This window comes from Acanthisitta chloris, unplaced genomic scaffold (assembly GCF_000695815.1).
Source record: "Acanthisitta chloris isolate BGI_N310 unplaced genomic scaffold, ASM69581v1 scaffold1954, whole genome shotgun sequence".
Taxonomy (NCBI): domain Eukaryota; kingdom Metazoa; phylum Chordata; class Aves; order Passeriformes; family Acanthisittidae; genus Acanthisitta; species Acanthisitta chloris.
In genome coordinates this window covers 27409-46446 of record NW_008667480.1, presented here as the reverse complement: position 1 = coordinate 46446, position 19038 = coordinate 27409, and the positions used below count along the sequence as shown (strand labels likewise).

The 19038-nt window shown below is 44.7% G+C and overlaps 1 protein-coding gene across 1 annotated transcript in view; it reads right to left on the bottom strand.

Moving 5' to 3' along the window:
• The window catches only part of SSPN (sarcospan), a 19042-nt gene extending 528 nt beyond the window's left edge, over positions 1 to 18514 (bottom strand). Inside the window, 3 exon segments of the mRNA XM_009072499.1 lie at positions 4256 to 4342; positions 18042 to 18380; positions 18383 to 18514. Of these exon segments, the coding sequence (XP_009070747.1) occupies positions 4256 to 4342; positions 18042 to 18380; positions 18383 to 18514 (558 nt within the window).
• Between the last annotated feature and the right edge of the window lie 524 nt (positions 18515 to 19038).

Below are 19038 nucleotides of genomic sequence, written 5' to 3'. Positions count from 1 at the left end.
GCAGGTCTCTCTTGCATATTTTGTGTATTGCCTTGTGATTTTGAGACCTGGTGAGAGTGCCAAGAAATTGGTATCTGTGTACAGGCAGAAGCTTTATACAGAGGGAGGAAGCACCTGCCTCCACCATTGTACCTGCATTGACTAGACTCATAGTCATCAATTGAGACAAATTAGTGCAGTTGCCTTGAAGCAGAGCTGAGCAGACTGAGACTTGAACTGACACCTTATCCCAGGCTGTGCTGAGCAGTAGGTGGTTTTGAAACTTTGCTCATGTGTTATTCCCGGCTCTTGGTTTGCATGCCCAAACAAACCTGATTTATACTTGCAAATCAGGCAGTGAGGTGGCTGATCTCCTGCTTGTGGCCCTGTGAATGCAGCCAGCCTGCTTGCTTCCCAGGTCCTACTGTGGAATGGGAATGCAAATCTCCACAAGAAAGTGTGTGCTATGCTCAATCTCCTTCCAAATCTTGCCCCATAAACATGGTGGAGTCTTTCAAAGGTGTGAAAGAGCAGTGGCCACATTTCCTTTCCCAGTGCTATGGAGTGAGAAGGACAAGGCTCTGTTTGTCACCTCCACTGCTCCTTACACCAGTGGCAGCTTAAAAATAGGATGGCTTTTATCAAGGGTAGCTCTGCAGAGTCCACCCCCACAAATGCATGGAAATTGGCAGCAGCTCAGGGCCTTTGACACTCTGGGATGCACCTGAGACCTTTGCATACCAGCACATATGGACTTTCCTTGCTTTTGATGGCTGAAACTGGCAGTTGCTGCACTGCACACAAAATATGTGTGAATGTATATTAAAATCATATTCTGTGTTCAGCCAAAATAGCATTTTTGGTTCTGTTCAGCACTGTAGAAACATTTATTTTTCTTGGCGTCTTATCTGTCAGACACATGGCATCGTTGGGAATCTGTTATTTTAAACAGCAGCTTCTCTCTCTCTTAACCTCAATACCACAAGCAAAATATCAATAAAAAAGCATTTTTTATGACCTTGAAACTCCAAGTATGTATGTCTTGATAAAATTCACACTCCTGGTGTATTTTTCTTATATCTACAGTGTGAATCAATCTTCTATAGGGTTGCTAGCTTGAAAAAAATGTTTGGACTTATTGCAGGTCCTGAAGCACTATTTTCCTCTCATATCACTGAATTCGTACAGAAAGATCTTAGTTTCTGAGACTTGGCTACTATTAAATTTAATGACTTCCCCTGCAGCCTTAAACCAAGGGCAGCTTCAAAATGAGGGTGGCTCTTATTAAATGCAATTACTTTACCCCCGCAGCTTCAAGGCAAAGGTCCATGGGAAAGGTGAAGCTGGAAAATGGGCCACCTCCTCATACAAAGCTCCCAGAAGATGGAGTGCTACTGACTGATGGACCCTCCAAACGAAGATGTGGTAATTCATAAGCCGATGGCATTATTTTAAAGGATGGTGCAAATGTGTTTGATGGGGAAAACAGAAAATGGGCAAACACACTGGTTGTTCTGTGATGCAGAAGTCCTAGTGGACTGGCTGGAAGTCCCTGGATTCAGCCCAGCAGAAGACAGAATCAGGCCTCCCTAATAAATGAGGTACTAAGCCAAGACTACACAATGTGCCTGATTATCCCTTGGCAGGTATTTTATTTAGCTGCCAACTTTCATCCAAAGTCAGGACACAACAGCATGAAATCCATGGCCTAAGCCATGCTCCAGGTACAATCAGCAAGAATTTGCCTGTTCTGTTCCTGAAGGGAAGGAAATCTCAGAATCTGAATGCACAGGCATCTCTTACAGTGATTCTCAGAGGTGAACAGAGATGTGTGGCGTCATAGGCCAATTTCCAAATAGCTTATTATTCTCACAGGATGTTTGCAGAGGAATCACTTTGTGAGCTGCTGAAAATGCACACATTTCCAAACATCAGAGGTGAGGCAAATGCAAACACTGTCTGTGAGGGAGCACAAGACAGTGAGTGCTGAGATTCCATCATCAGACTAATCACATGCCAGACCTGCAGGCAACTTCACCAATCACAAACACTGTGTAGTGGGCTTTGCCCATGAACCAGATCTTGCCACTGCAAAACTGTTTTTTCAACAGCCTCAGAGAGATAGGCACTGTGATTGCTGCTTAAATAGAAGGAGAAAAGGGAAGCGGGGAGAGACAGTGTGTGATGAGGTCAGAGCATGGCAGCTCATCCTCCTTTGGGTTCCACATATGAGGAAGAGACACTTTAGCAATATTTACTGGCAGTTGTTTTGATCTGTGGCTAAAAGAAAATGAATAACCTAAGATCAAGTTCCTCATGGAAAAGGTCTCTCATAGTTATCAGAGGTGAAAGCAGGAGGGTTCGCAGGAGTAGATCAGGGAGCCCCTTTAGAAGGTAGTGGTGGCTCAGGCACAAGCCCATGCAGGGAACAGGAACTGTGGTGTGTGTGTCACAGTGTGGGCTGCTGGGGCTCAGTGGGCAGGAGGAGAAGATGTCACGCTACCATGGTAGATGCCTTGATGAGGACCACAGTGAGTGATGTGTCAAGTATTAACACACAGCCCAGGAAGTCCACAGGATGTCTCAAGATTTTCCTGTGTGAGCCTGGGATTCGCTGTTGTGTCCCCCTAAAGGGCAGTGCTGGATGAAGCATCAGGCCCCCAAGGAGGAGAGAACAACCCACTGAACAATTGTCTTTGTCTCATGATTGTAATCTCGCATCCTCAGCCTTGTTGAGGAATAGCTAATGTTCATTCATTCAGGGACAGCCTTCAACTGACATTTGAAGATTTGAGAAGTGATACTGGACATGTAGATGAGTCAAAGCCCTGGAGATCAAAACCCTGGAGAAGACTTTTAGCTTCTACTTTGTTAAAATAGGTGTGTGCCCTCCCTGTGTCCAGAGCGACAACAGCTCCCAGGGAGGACATGGGACAGGGGAGGTGAACAGAGTGGGAACGACTGGGAAGTTTGTGGCATTCTGCTATAGGAAAGACTGGGAAGGGGGATCTTGGGGAGGAGAGTGCTTTGGGTAAGCAACAGTCCATGGGCTATTGACAGAACCAGAAGTTTCAATGGAGATTTTTGACTCCAATTCTGCCACGTAATGAGGAATGACCCATTTTACATCACCTGGGGAGCAATTTAAAAACGTTTATTTTCTTACAGGCAGCAATTGCTCACATTCCTCACTGCCAGGGTGGGTGGTGTTGCTAAGAGTGGCAGAGATGTCCCAGCTGCCCAGCCCAACATGCCATTCCCACCACGAGGGATGACTCCCTTCCTGCTTGGATGCCAAGTTCAATTTAATGCTGCAGGGCAGGCAATAAAAAGCCTGGCGTGGCAGCTCCTGCCCAGCCCAGCAGCTCCCTGGGCAGCCCTAACACTTACTTGTGGGTGTAAAGGTGACAGGCAAGAACATAAGGGCAGCCAAAGGAGAGAAACAATTGTCCTTCTTCTCCCTTTCTTTATGTAAGTATGGGAGAAGCTTGACAGAGGCACAAAAAACACACCGGGGTCTAATTTCTAACGAAGGATGGATGCCAGGTTTTGAAAAGCTGCTCCTTGCATTTTGCTTCCTTCTGCCTTTCTCGGTTAATAATCACTGTTATTTTGTGTTGCTTGTGTTGGTATTTTTCTTGGTTATTATGTGTCTGCAAAATATTAAGAGCACTGAAAATTACAATAATAACGAAAAATAGTCCTGGAAAATGGTGTTAAGTGTTCTCAGCCTTGATCTTCTAGTTGCTTCCCAATGTCAGCGAAGCAGTTTTGGGGACCAAGGTGGGGTATGGTGAGCAGTTTCTGCACCTCTCTTGCAATGCTCAGATGGGAATTTGCTTTGTGGAAGAGTGCAAGTCCCCATGCTTTCCCAACATGTTGCCATTAAAAATTAAAACTTGATTTATGTGTACCCATTTCATGTCACCCTTTTTCTTCTCAGTTCACCATCTCTACTTAATCTACTTAAACTTCCAATCTTCCACTGAACATTTCCCAGATTATCCTGGTTTTGTCTGTCCAAATCTCCTTGATGTTCTTAAAACATGACAAATAAAATGGCATCTTGTTCTGATTTTAAATGTTTGTTATTAGAGTTTTCCCTTTATGGACTGCAGTTTCTTCCTTGGCTGCCTGAAAGGTAGCAGAAAACATTGCATTTCAGGTGCATTTTCACTTCTTTTCATGTGGTTTTAAAAATATCCCCTGTATCAACTTTTCTGATTATATTTAATGACATAAGGAGCAAAAAAATGCTTAGAAAAAGTCAAGGTACCTTTACTGTGAACTGCACACAGGTCTTCTCATCAGGTTGGTATGAAATACAAAGCATAACAAATCCCACCAAGGACACCACACAGACCTGCAAGGCAAGAGATGTAAAATGTGTCAAGGTTAAAAAATACCCTACAAAATACAAAAATACTTTTTTTTCAAGCAAAACACCCTTCTGTGTAGCAGGACCATAACTCAAGAGGCAGTGTGGAGGCAAAGTCATCAAAGACATAGCCCAGCAATAGCCTCTAGGAAGTGTGTCAAGTTTTTGTCAAAAAGGAACAGAAGGCTTATGAAGTTGGGCTTGCAAGCCCAAAGAGCACCAACCTATGTACCTCTGGGTGCTGACAGGGTTTTTATGTCACCAATGCAAGTTGTAAATCACTAACCATGGCTGTTGCTGGATAAGAAGTAGCACAGTTTATAGCAGAGTCTTTCACCCTCTCCTAGAGCAGACACCTTACCAAAGAAGACATCTGTGTCCCCTGCAATCTGAAACTGTTTTAGCCCTGTGGCAGTAATTGCTGAAGGTTAACAGTAATGGAAAAGTATTTATGCACTTTACTATTCATTTAGCTGTCTTTATTATTAATTATGGATTTATTTGCAAGACATGCTCACTGGTAGGCATTTTCCAGCCACATAAAGGAGAGAAAATCCACTCTGAGGAGCTAGCCCAATAAAAAATTACATGTTTTTTTAAGCAGTGTTTAGAAAACATGGGGGGATGCTGGGTCTCCCCACTGTGCTAAGCACTCCAGTCCAGTGCCTTCCTCTCACTTTTTGAAGACCACCCAGCAGATCTCACAGAGAACACAGGAGCTCTGCAAGCAGACTGCTGCTTTTTGGCAGTTCATCCCCTGGACAAGAAAAGTTGGGTCCTCAGGCACCAGGTGAGGGCTCCCTGTGTCACCGTGGGGCTGCTGGGGCCAGATCAGAGCATGTGAGGGGTTTTGGCTGTGCTTGCAGAGGGAGAGGGCATTGTTGGTGGCTGGAGCTGTGCTTGGAAGAATCTGTGCATGTTTGGGTTACCTTGGAAAAACAGGAGAGTCAACAGCATGCAAGTGTTTTTAAATGCCACTTCCTATCAGACCTTTAAAAAAGGTCCAGGTGAGACAAGCCTTAGTGGGGACCTTAGCTGAGATCAGCCAGTGTCCTTTCAGAGGTCTTGTCTACATACAGGGCCAGGAGCACGTCTTGTCCTCCTTGCTAGGAGCATCTTCCTTATAAATGATGGCTATGAAATTCTCAGTGACTAGAGAACCTGGAAAATAACTACTCACAGATTTGTATCTCTGAGTAGCAGGTATTTGTTTATTCAGTGCTGGGCACAAGGGGGATCGTTCCACCAAACTTGTGCAACCAGGGACAAAACTTCATGGTTTTTATACATTACTTCCAGAGATGGGTGGTCATTATTATTACAATTAGTTCTAAAAAAAAAATCATTGTCACCATCTCCTCCCTCAACCAGCAGTAATGGCCCTTTAGGGCATACTTCTCCTATCTTGATTATCTCTCCCCTTTGTTCACCCAGCAGGCATTCCCTGGCCCTTTAGGGCTTTCTTCTCCTTATCACTGCAGCAGGATTCTCTATTTTTTACCCACTTCATTTTAGTTCTGGAGTTTGCAAAAGTTCTCATTAATCAGAAGCTTTCCCAGAGCAGTGAGATTAGCCCTCTCAGGCCAGGCCCAGGTGTGAGCTGCCTTTGCTCAGGGTGGGACTACACCATGGAGATGCCTGCAGGGCTCCATCACAACCCCATTCCCACCAACTCACTGCATGCCCTGGCAGTGCTGTTCCCATCCAGATTTCCAGCTCCACAGGGGACTGTTTGACCCGCAATGAAAAATGCAGAGCTGTCTTTTTGGACAGCAACAGCTAAACACATTTCTTTTATGATCTGATGCACAAAAGACCAAACTTTTTGTATCTGGATTGCTGGTGTAAGGCCCTAGACAGCAGATCTGCCTCCCAACACATGGAGAGCCATGTCCCTCAAGAACCTGTGTGATTAATAACACTTTTCCCCATAAAGTTTTAGTTCATGTCATTTCAGTAGACCATGAATAGGAAGTATTGCCCGAGAACATTTCTAAAGAAAGCGTCAGGATTATTTACTCCTTTCCATGTCATGTGTATTTATATTCTGGTCCTATGACTTGCACACGGCCTTCAATTTATTTGTTTCTTTCTCTTTGTTGTTGACAGCCATAGCTGACAGGGTTGTTGGGGGAAAAAACAACCTTTCTTGTCAAAGGTCCTTCAGTGCTGGTTTGTTTTTTTCCCCCTGTAGTGCTTCTATGTGACTCAACTATGTTTTATTTCTCCTGATTAATTGCCTATGTACTTGGTCCCTTCCACTGTATATTAATCTTTTAATTCAATTAACATGCCTATAAAACTTAAATCTTAAATAGATCATATCTCTAGTAATATCCAAATGATAATCTCCCCCAGTGGCAGTAGTGGCTGGAGGAAAGAACCTGCAGGAAGAACTAAAAAAAAACTTAAAGGCTTAAATACACACACTTAACGTTACATCCCCAGAATTCAAGAGAAGTCAAAGGGGCTTCTCACGACAAAGCTAGACTTAAGTATTTTCAGGATCTGATGCTGAAGGATCTTGTTATAAGCGATAAATCAAATTTGCTTTGCTTCAGCTACACTAGTAGGGCATTTACACTTGCAGGGCCAGATTTGCCTCCAGGTTACTCCCATGAGACATCATGGGACTGTTCCCACTCTCTCATTCCCGTTCCTGTTTTCCCACAGAAAGCTGACAGAGCTGCATTTATTTCCGAGGGCAGAGTTAGATACCAATGGTGGAATTTTCTCTCTACCATCAAGTGCCTCATACAACTTTTGCAAACCCCCTGCAGCCTTCAATGTGGCAGGATCAGACCTCCCTCCTCAGAAAGCTTCCCATACAAAAGGCTGTTTAAAAGGATTTCCATTCCTGCATATGCTTTCTAAAGTTCCTCTGTGATTTAAATAATATCCTCAGGGATACTCAAAGAGGCACATTTGTAGAGAGGTATTTGCAAAAGATTACATTGGGTCAGGATTCCAGCAAGTCTTGGCCAGGATATTTCAGAAAGCTGAAGTATTCCTTTTATAACAATATACCAACATTTTTTTTTGAACCAGAGATGTATATTTTTGCAAGTGATGGTAAAAAATAATGTTGCTGAGAATTATGACCCACATGCGTTTTACATTTCACTTCTTTAAAGGTAAATTCACTCCTTGGAGGAAAGCAAAGTGTGGAACATTTATATATGAAACAGCTCTATGCTTCTATTTTATACATTATTAATAGATCAGCTTTGAATTATACCTGTGAAGTGTAACAGAATAACTACAAAAATCCTCCGGTTGATATTTTTCAGGACCTGCTAAGTGACTAAAACAGCTGCAGGCACGTTACAGATGCTTAGATGTTGATTGCTAAGTAGCATTAGGTAATCCTGTGTCCTAGTGCTTCAATAGCCACTGCAATATCCCAGCGTGAAGCATACATTTCCTATGCCTTATTGACTAAGCACACGACATAAAATGCAATTGAACTTGCTTTAGCACATGCTTGCCACCAATCAATATGCATTTGTTACACAAATAAAATAGATTCTCTCAGACCTGCAGGATAGCAGTTAATTAGATCAGCTCTGGTAAACTGTTATCTAGAAATCTAGAAATATGCATCTCTATGTTGAGCAAATTTCAGCTTAAGTTTATTTCAGGACCCTATTTCAAAATTTCCATATGGACTAACACACCCTTTGCTTGAATAGGTAGTGACGTGAAAGGTTATGCAAGGAAAGAATATAATTTTAGGAAAGCACTGTCTAGAAAAAGACCCAAATGTGATACAGGAATATTTAGGAAAGGTAAAGATTTAATTTTGCTTAAGGCATACCCTGTGAAATCCCCCAGTTCACAAGCCAGGGAAAACAGCTATTTACTAGCTGAAAAACTTAAAAGTTTATGCTGTAAAAAATTTTTTATGACTATTTCTTTTCCATGAGAAGCAGTAGACATTCCTTGCATTGGGCAGGAATATCTCAGGGCTCAAAAGTGAGTTAAGAATTACTGGTTTTAAGACCACAATCAAAATAGGGTTAGAAATTTTCCAGGTTGTTCCCACCCCAAAGAGGTCACAATGCTGAGAACTAAATCAAGTTCCTATAGGTGTCATGAGGAACAGGACCAGATCCCAACTGCATTCAGGAATGGGTTCTAGCTGATTTGCCTGGAAGGATCCCTGCACACACAAAGATCTGGCTTGCAGTCCTTGGCTCTTCAGGAATTTGGCAAACCAGCTCTCCCTGTATGTGCTACAGGCCAGCACAACTGGGTGTTCCACACAGCTTGGAGCCTCAGTGCTGCAAAATAGATGGTAAAGCAGTGCTTAAAACCACAGAACTCAAGCAGTAAAGAGGACAGACCTCAAGCTTTGTCCATGAAGCTCACAGACATTCCAACCCAGTGAGGACCACAAGTCTCAGGACAAGGGAGTGCCTCTCCCCATCCTCACCTCCCTGCAGCTCACTCACATCTGGTCCTGCAAGGGCTAAGCACAATGTGTATGACCAGCACAAGGACACCACGCGGTAGTGATGAAGATGGTTAGGTATTGTACGTAATTGGGGGAAATATGAACACATAGGGCACAAATTTCTGCTGTGGTTTGCATTCATTACTTTTGCACATTGACATATTAATGTGGTTTGCTTTATTTAGACAGATTTCAAAACCACAGATTGCTCTAATCTGTCTCCACCTCTCCCCTGTATACTTGTAAAACTAGGGGTTTTTTTGTTACTGCTACCATTTCAGCCTGAGTGTTGCTATATAACAGGTGGTTTTCTCTGGCAAAGTGCTTCCTATCCAAAGCACCCTGAAAACATTTACCAGCACATGAGGCTGGTAAAGTAGGCGAGTGGGAAACATCCATCAAGAAATGAAGGAAGGAGACAAAACTCTGGCTCAAAGGAGCATCTTTGGTCTATGCCACATCACAAGGCAAATGCTGCAAACACTCACACAGACAGGATAGCACATCTGCCCTTTATGTGGGACCTTGTTAGCAAGAACTCCTGGAACAACCTTTAGGGGCAGAAAGCAAATACATTGGAGGAAAATACCTCTCAAATACACACAGTGAAATGCCACACGGCATTGCTGAGACCCACAGGTGGAGTCTTCCTTTTTAATAAGAATGCAAACACAAACTTCAGGGAAAAAACTGCTATTAATAGAATTAGGAAAAAAAATCCCTTATGGATAGTTATTTTACAGTTGCTCACTTCAGGATACTGTGGATCTTTCCTTGTAGGGACAAGGTTAAAGAATCATCTCTTGTAACTATCTCTAAAGTCTCTAGCTCACCTTCAGAGCTGATACTTGGCTTGATAGCTCATCCACCTTATCAGATAAGGCAATGCTTAGCTCACATCTACACCTTTGGAGAAGCCTCATTACCCACCAAATTTAACCCTCCCACTGGACACAGACTTTGATGCAAGAAATAACTCGTCCCTGTTGGCTTTGCCATTAGAAACCTGGAGCATCTCTGGTGCCAGACATCTGTACAGGCTGTTGCAGACAGCAGCACTGAAGTGCATTCGCTTTAGGAGGTTTGAGGGAACTGTGATGAAAGTGGGTGCTGCAGGCTGCTTTCACTGCCAGCTTTCATCAGCCTTAGGTCAGCCTGGGTCTCACTACCACATGTAAAAGAAGCCAGTCTGCCACACAGAGGTGTTGTGCCTTAATGGGGTTTTTTTTCCCCTTATAGATTTCTTGTTAAATTTAAGGACAGTCTAGTTGCATATAAATTAATTCCCCAAATAATAGCTGTAATAATAATGACAAACATGTATATTGTGGTTTCAGGCAAAGGCCATCATCATTTGGAAATCATTCTCTTAACAGCCATAAAACCCACAATAACTGTTCATCCCTGCCCCACCTTCAGAATAAAATAATGATGCCTTTACTATAGATCCCTTCAAGCCATGCAACAAAACACTTTGGCAGATGCACAACTTTCTTTTAAATTCTGTAAAGTCATCAAAACCCTGCAAGAACATTCAAGCAAAATAGTATTTTATTCATAATCATCTTTACTGTTTAGGTCAGTTGCTCAGCAGTGAAAATGGCTCATCAATTGTGCTAAGGTAAGATTTAATTCCCAGGGCAAAGGCTACAATCTCCTACAGAGCCAGGAGCTGCAGCAGCAGTCCATTACTGCTGCTAAGTCTGAAATACAGTCCTGGGTGACCAAATGCCTGAGGGAGCAAAAAAATAAAGTAAAATTAAAAGATCCCAGAGCCAGCAGTGATTTGCAGACTGAGAAGTGCAGCACGGCTCAGAGTGCTACGCACACACCACTCATGGTCTGAGATGTGTCCATGGAGGCTATGGAAAAGCAACATCTCTGTAGTCATAAGGCTGCACAGGCTGAGGAAACCTGTTTGACATCCCTCTCCAAATGTTACTTAAGCTTTTTGCACAAACATAATCTAGCCAGGAATTATGATTTCCACTCTCCTTCCCCTTGAGGCTGCAGCTAGACCAGGGGCTAAACCACAGAGGTGTCCAGGATTAGACCAACCCTTGGTCAGGTATCACACAAACCCCTGGTGTACAGCTACATTCTCAAACCATTCTTTCAGAACATTTTAGATTTTTGCCCATCAAAGTTTTCCACTTTATACCTGATCAAAACAAAAGTATGGATTTCAGTCAATCAATGCATAGTTACTCTAGAAGATGATGAGATTTAATGGCAGAGGGCTCTGAAGAATACAGCTCTGGTGCTGTATACATAAATAGCTCTAAACAAGCACTGGGAGCCTCACCATTACAGATTTTGGGCAGTGTACCTTGTTGGATACCATCCAGAGTTTCATATACTTTGGAGAAGGTTCAATTAAATACCTAAACTTGTAGGCTCTTCAAGGCAGTTCTCCTTCAAACTTTTGATGTTTGCCCATGGCTAATTGAAGCCAGCCTGTATAAAAATTGGATGCCTGCATGACTGCAATTTCCACTAGCTGCTTTGATGGCACCAGTTTTTAAGTGTCACCTTTTATTAAACATTGAAATAGGTTTCCCTACTAACAAGTAAAAGTTAAAAACACAGCAAGGCTGTATAGGAGGTAAAGCCTGACTGAAAGCCACCTCCACAATTGCTGCAGGAAAAGATGTCAAAAGCAACAACAAAAAAACCCAGCAAGGGGCCAGGGCTAACAAGAAAGTGTCTCTCTCCTTTCAGGCTTTAAAAGAGAACACATTTCAGGGTGGCTTAAACAGTCAGTCATGCCCCATATCAATATGGAAGGGGATTGGTTGCCTCTTGCTCTAGCTGAGGATGCTTCCCAATTATTGACCCTCTCTAGGAAGATAAAAAGGCTGTCTCATGCATAAAGCTGTTGTCTGGTGTTTGACAGGGTCACCACCATGCAGCTAGAGTGTCCAGCCCCACAGAAAAATGCTACACCAGCAGCTGGGAGGATCCAGAAAGAGAAAGGCAAGAAGGTGGTGAGGGTTTACCCATACAGGTTTGCTTCATTTTATCATGTGTGAGATCCTATACAGAAAGGGTCTTAGGTGGAAACATCATCTGTAGGGAGATTGCCAAAGAAAATGTGGCCTTAGAATTGCTGTGCCACACTGAGCCAGGGAAATCATCTACATTATGGGATTAGCCAGCTACAGGCACAGCAAATCCCTTCTGGTCCAGAGGGTGATTAGCCCTAGATAATCACCAGGACACATTTTTCACAATTTCTAATTTATATCACTTTAGAGCATGGCATTGTCTTTTTTTTTTTTCCCCCAGGTGCCTGTATTCAGTGCTTCATCCTTTCAGCATCTGTCTCACAAGTACTTTCTCAAAGCTTTCCACTTATACACATCATCATCATTGTACTTGTGTTCAGGATGAAAATTCCAACCCCTGGCTTCTCCCTGCTACCAATTCAAAGTTCAGTTTCATTTTAGAGGCCTTGCTGCTTCACTGGGAACTGGGGATGTCAGAATAACCTTGGTGAGAGCTGTACAAGCCACAGCAGGTGCTGAGTGTAGGGAGCTTGTCACACCACCTTCCTGCCCTTCCAACCTCAAAATGACACAAACCCTGACAACCTGAAGAGGCAAAGGCTGGATCAGCACTGCTGGTTATGGGCAGCACTGTTGATTTTGGCACTCAGGTTTACCAGCCCACCAGCACGTGCTGAGTCAGTGGCAGGACCCACTGCCTGAGTCAGACTCTCATGCAGGAGTACATCAATTAAACAAACATCTCATTATCAGCATCCGATAGGGACACTCAGAGTCAGGAGAAAGTCCTGGCTGTTGGCCACCCACCTTGTACTAAGCATGGAAAGACCTCTGAAGCATGAAAACCAACCAAACTTCTCTGCCAGCCCAGGCTGTCTTGCACCATTCCCTAATCCTGCACACAATGCATTGTCTCTTGCCTCCTGTCTCCTGCAAACTGTCTCACAGCAGATTTTTCCAGTCATCATGGGATCTTCATCTCACCTATCCCTGTCTGTGAGATGCTCAAAGCAAAGAATTTGTTTCCTTTGGTGAAGGTTTTGCCTTAAAGCTTTTTAAAGGTTCTTTAAAAAATTATAACAACTTACAGAGACATAAACATTTCTGACTCCAGGTAAATGAAGATCAATTAAATTGCTTTTTCAGTTAAAAGTCTGTCTGCCTTTTGCACCACAAAGCCTCACATCAGCCTCACTCCACCAGGGCAGAGAAGTCAGTACTTGAATGCTGATGTCAAAAAGCAACGAGCCATGGCCACCTCAGGTAAAGCTCAGGGACGCTCTGGCCAGGGGAAACACCTGGGAGATGGAGAAGGGCCAGAGCAGGGAGAAGCATCAGAGCTCCTGGTCTGGGGGCTCAGCCCATGGCAGATCTTTTGAGATGCTTTTTGCAATCAAACACATGACAGCTGGAGCCACAGTTGCTGTCTTGAGCTGCTTGAGAAAGAGAGTTTTTAAAATGTTTCTAAAAGTCCCAGTTTTGTGAACATCTATACATATATAGAGAGATTTGAAATAACTTTCTGACAGAAATAATAAATACCCGGGATAATCATTTCTGATGAGCACTTCTGTAACTTTCTTAACTGCCTGAGTCTGCAAACAGGGCTGAGAGGGAGATTGCCCATGAAAACTCTGATAGTCTCCACTTTTGATCACAGTAGAAATAATCTAAGAGCAGATTTTTCAAGGAGAAATACATCGTTTCTTCTTCTGGGTGTCAAAAGGCCACAAGCTAATGGAAAAGAATGAAAAGGATACCATTAATATCTACTGTTTCTGTAACACTTTTCATCCCAGGATCTCAAAGCAAGGGGTGACCAATAGCCACTATTAACCCCACTTTACAGGGGAAATAACAAAGTCTTAGCAAGGTTAAGTAACTTGCCCAAAGCTACACAGCAAGTCAGTGGCAAGACACAGAAAAAAAAATAAAGCCCTGCACTCATAGGTGGATTTGTGAAGAGTTTGTCCAAGCTCCTGCAGTCCAAGCTCTCTCCAAGAGACTGCCAGGCAGCCCAGCCTATAGATTTGGGAGCTCAGGACAAGTCTCACAGAGGAGCCAGGCAACTGCTTCAGACCTGGGCAGCTTTGCTATAAATGGCTACAGGTAAGTGAAACAAATGCCAGCCTCACTGGTTTTAATTGCATTTATTTCCTTGTCCCTAGCCACGGGGCAGAGGCATTTTACAGGGAATAGGTTGTTGAAGCAGAAGCAGAAGTGGTAAATCATGTAGGCTCTGTGGTTTCTGTCCATAAACCTTTCCTTTGGTTTCTGACTAATGCCCACAGATTTTAGGCTAAATTCATTTTGGTTTTAACTGGGTTTCATGGTGAAACACTTCTGATGCAATACATACTGCATCGTTTCCTTCTGCAGAAGCTCAAGAGGGAAGGGCCCGTGTCAGGTACCTCTTGGGGAGGACCCCTATGCTCTTGGAGCCCTCCTCTGCTCCCTGTCAGCAGATTTCTGGCTACATTTATTCCACAGGGTGGTGAATCCAATCCCTGGCCTACTCTGTCCTCACAAACCTAGACAGTCAGATTTTGAACCCATTTAATTTGGACTGCCTTGCCTGGTTTTCCTCTGTAGCATTTTACTCTAGCTGCTTCTCTAAATCAAGTTCCTTTTCATTCATGGCAATGCACTGAAGCACTTGATTTTCAGCAAGGAATGGTGTCACCATTTTGCCTCTAATAAAGCAGAAAAAAAATAGCTTTCAATCAATCAGGGTCTATTTAACACATTAGCAATTTTCTTTCATTTTTCTGTCATCCTGCATTAACAGCCGTGGGGTCAGATCCCACCCTGGTGTAATTCCAAAGGAGTAACACTAGGAATGAGCTTCACCCATTATCTCTAATGTTGCTAAAAAGGTCTCGATAATAGATTTTTTAAGTTCTTGATTCTGAATACTAATCAAGTCCTTTAAAAAGAGCACTCGAGTGGGATGCTACTAAAACAAATATGCTCTGGTATTTTACACCATATCTTTCAGTTCTGTTGCTCATTTCTGTGTGAATATATGAGTATTGGGAAGTCATTTTCTGCCATGAGGTTTGTTCTCAAGCAGCACATGGGTGATCCATCCCCTACGTATATGCTCCCCATGCAGCCTCCCACAGAAACCCAAGAGCCAGCCCAGAGGACATCCAGACACATGCAGGATGTCCTAGCCAAGGGTCCTCCTTCACCGACCAGTTTCCCCCAGCTCTCCAGAGGACAGTCCCCACCACAGCTCGCCAGCAGCACCCTGTGACACACACACACAGAAACTCCAGCTCAGTAGCTCCTGGCTATCTCTGCCCGATGTCCCAGTGGGCATCAAGTACCTCCAACAGAGCCATCACAGCACAGGAGCAAAGTAAGTGCAGCACTGTGTTATACCTCCTGCATTTTCACCCTCAGATATATGCTTTGCACTACCTCCCTGGTGCACTGGGCACAGCCAGTGCTCCACGCAGGCTCTCTTGCTGGGAGATCTGGGGCTGCACCTCATCCTCTCCCTTCTAGCACTGCTTTCCCTTTTACCACCCTCTCTGCTGGCACCAGGCCCCCCTTTCCCTGCAGCTTTGGGCTGAGGGTACAGGAGAGCAGTGTGGCTGTCCAGGAGCCTGCCTGGCCACATGTCCCCAGCAGACAGTCACTGTCATCACCCTGAGGGTAAACAGGGGGGCACCAAAAGCCGTTTAGAGCCAGGGAGGAATCAAACCATGCTTGAATATGCTGGTGACTCAACATCACACCAGAGTCCCCAAGGTGAGAGTCACCATCTGACTCAAAGCATAAGTGCAGTAACTCTTCCCCACAGGTCCCTACCTGCAGCCCACAGGTTGTCTTATTCTTCCTGATATCCAGGGCACCCTGCATGAAACAAAATGAAGCCCTGACCCTCATATCCAGCACAACCCCAGGTGTTCCCCCAGGGTTATCCTGACTGACTGGTGAGTGCAAAACATGACCACCTAGGCTGAGAGATGAGTTTTGCTTTGTGCTGGGGATTAGCTCAGGAACACACACAACGAGTCTGCCTGTTTTTCAGGGGGCAACTCTAAAAGTGACTGAGCTCATGTGAGCATCTAAATGTCACTACTGCTGGCAGCTGCTGCTAAAAACAAGAGGAGTTAGAGCTCTGTTTTCAAAAAGCAGTGCCTTGGTGGGATTTCAGACCTCCCCGAGGGAGATCAGGCCTATGTGGATGTCTTAGATGCTGCTTAGGCACTGATGACATTCACATGGGCCAGGGGCTGCTTCCATGGCTTTTCTCATTTCCCTGGCTGTCTACTAGTTCAGTCCAGTTCACTCTTTTCCCAGTTTTTTTTCTAGTGAAAAAGATATTTGGAACCTAGGTTTGAACCAGTGCTGTCTGGAAAAGACAAAATCTGATCTCCAGAATCCCCAAAATAAACAAGAGTGAACATGTCACATATTGCTGTTTTATCATCTATATTCCCCCCCCCCCCCCACCCAGTTTGTGACAGTGAAAACCCCAGACATAAGTTTTTCTTCTGAACAAGGACAGGCTCTCACCCCACAAAATCACAGAATCACAGAATAATCAGAGTTGGAAGGGACCCTTGAGCATCATCTAGTCCAACTCCTGGCCCTGCACAAGACATCTCTGATAATCACACCATGTGCCTGAGAGCATTGTCCAATCCCTCTTGAACTCTGTCAGGGTTGGGGCTGTGACAACTTCCCTGGGAAGCTGTTCCAGTGCCAAATCACCCTCTGGGAGAAGAATAATTTTCTAATATCCAGCCTAAACCTCTCCTGATGCAACTTCAGACCATTCTCTTGGGTCCTGTCACTGGTTGTCAGAGAGGAGAGATCAGTGCTGCTCCTCCACTTCCTTCCATGAGGAAGTTGTATACAGGGATGAAGTCTCCCCTTCTCCAGGCTCAACAGACCAAGTGACCTCAGACCCTTCTCATATGGCTTCCCCTCAAGGCCCTTCACCACCTTCGTTGCCTCCTTTGGACGCTCTCCAATAACTAATAACAATAAACACTGTTAAAAGCTTAGATACCTCTTTGGTCAGAAAAGAAACACAAATAGAGAGATGAGTAATAGGAGCTCTTTCTTTGGGAGCTCAGGCCCTCCTCCATCTCTGAAGGGTCACACGGCTGGTTTAATACAGCAAACCCCACACAGTTCAGGTGTTCAGATAATCTCTGGCTAGCAAAGCATTACACTTACAGGAGATGCTCCCACAGCTGTTTAGCACTTTGAGAAATCTTTTCCTTAAGTACCTAAACATGAATTTATTTACTGGGAATTCTTACAGTCTAACAACACCCAAAACTGTGCTAACACATCAGGATATATCTTCAGGATATATTTTCCTGAAGCCTGCTGCTTAGAGAAAAAAACCCTGCATACTAAATTACATCCATGGCATATCCCAGGCTCATAATCACCGACTCTGTCTCTCCACAGGCAAATCACATGCCCCTGAGCACACAGCCAGCAGGGTCACACCACGCACAGCACTGAGATCCTGCACACCCTTCCCACCTCTGCAGGATGGCTGGTGCTGAGGAACAACCCAGGCTTCCCCACCAGCGATGCCTCTGATTTACACCCAGCAGGACACTGCTCTCTGCCCCGTCCTGCATGTGACTTGGCAGGAGCTGCTGGAGGGCTCTGGGATGTGTTCCCTCTCCCTGCCATGCTACCCCCTCACCAGTGCCACCCCTCCCTGCAGGGGGAAAAGTCAGGGATCAGCAGGCAAGAATGAGGGTTACATCACGACAGTTCTCCAACACAGCACAGCGAGGAAGCTCAAGAGACACTAATTTCTCTCCTTGCCCGGCTAAAAGTTGCAAGTTACAGAGTTATGCTCTCACTTCCAAAGCCTGATGGTTATGGTTTGATGGGGAAGGAGGGAAGGCAACGTAAGTAATTAACACTTCCTTTCAGCATCATCAGGCAGGAGTTTGCTGCAAAGCACAAGCCAATATATACATCTAGTGAACAGCAATCCTGTACTTTATTTCAGGTCTATTGGGCATTGCAGGAAAAACACGAAAGATTGTGTTATTCTGCAGGAGCAGTTTCCTTGGGAAAGTATACCCAGACATTTAATCCCAGGAATATTTATAGTTAGCATAACTCAAATGGTGTTCTGCATGCAGTTGGTTAGTCTAAAGTGGAGCGTCATGCAGCTTGCATTAATGCTGGCAAAGGCACTTTATGGAGAAACAGACTTTATGCTTACAATTATCCCAGCCCAATATGGAGTGTCTCTGACTAGCAGAGAAGAACTGATGCCTGCCATAAGGAAGCCCAGCACTGTTACAGGGGTGCCTAATGCCAGCTGCAACAAAGCAAGCAGCAGCGGGAAACGGCAGCCACAACAAGTGTGGGATTCCTCCTCCTGGCCCGTTTTGGAATCCCCCTTGGCTTTCTTCTGCTTCTTCTTCTTCTTCGTCGCGGACTCCTGCGTCTTGCTCGAGTCGGTGCTTCTCTCCCCTTCAGGTGCCTTCCCTGCCTGGCTCTGGTTATTCGGGGACGTGCCGTGCTGGGGTTTCTTCTCCTTTCCCATGCTGATGAACTTTAGGTTTTCACGTGCGTGTGTGTGTGCGCGCACGGGTGGGGGTGTGAGTTTTTTGCCCCCCAAAGCTTCGCTTTGTGCTGGCTGAGTTGTTCCTGGTATTTGAATCAAGGAGGCTGAACAAATATGGAAAACATTTGGAGCAGATTGTCAGAGCTTCGAAATGCCACATATAGCCCAGAGAAGAGGGGGATTCAAGGGGGGTAGTGAACTGCCAACGTGCAGGCGCCAAGCTGGTTGTGCACACACAGCTGAGCATGTGTGCTGCCACGGCTACTGAGGTGTGTGTATGTGTGTGTGTGTGCCTGTGGAGGAGCTGGTCAGGGAAACAGCAAGCAGAAATTCTGCACTGCCAGCTGATGAACAGGAGGGAAATCTGTCTCACCAGGGAGCCAGGAGCAATCAAGTGCCTGCGCAGGGAACAGGCAGGTAGGAGCTCATCATGCCAGTGGCTCCCCTGAGGATCAGAGTGTAACCCACGCAGCACCATGCACATTTCATACCCCTGCTGAATCAGATTAAATAGGTGCATTCCAGTGGGAGGGAGCTGACTACGTGTATGGAAAGTATGAAATTAACACAAATAAAAATTCAAATTAATATCCTGGGGAGCCAAAAGGAATCCTTGTCTCTTCACAAAAGTTGCAAAAGCACAGCTAGG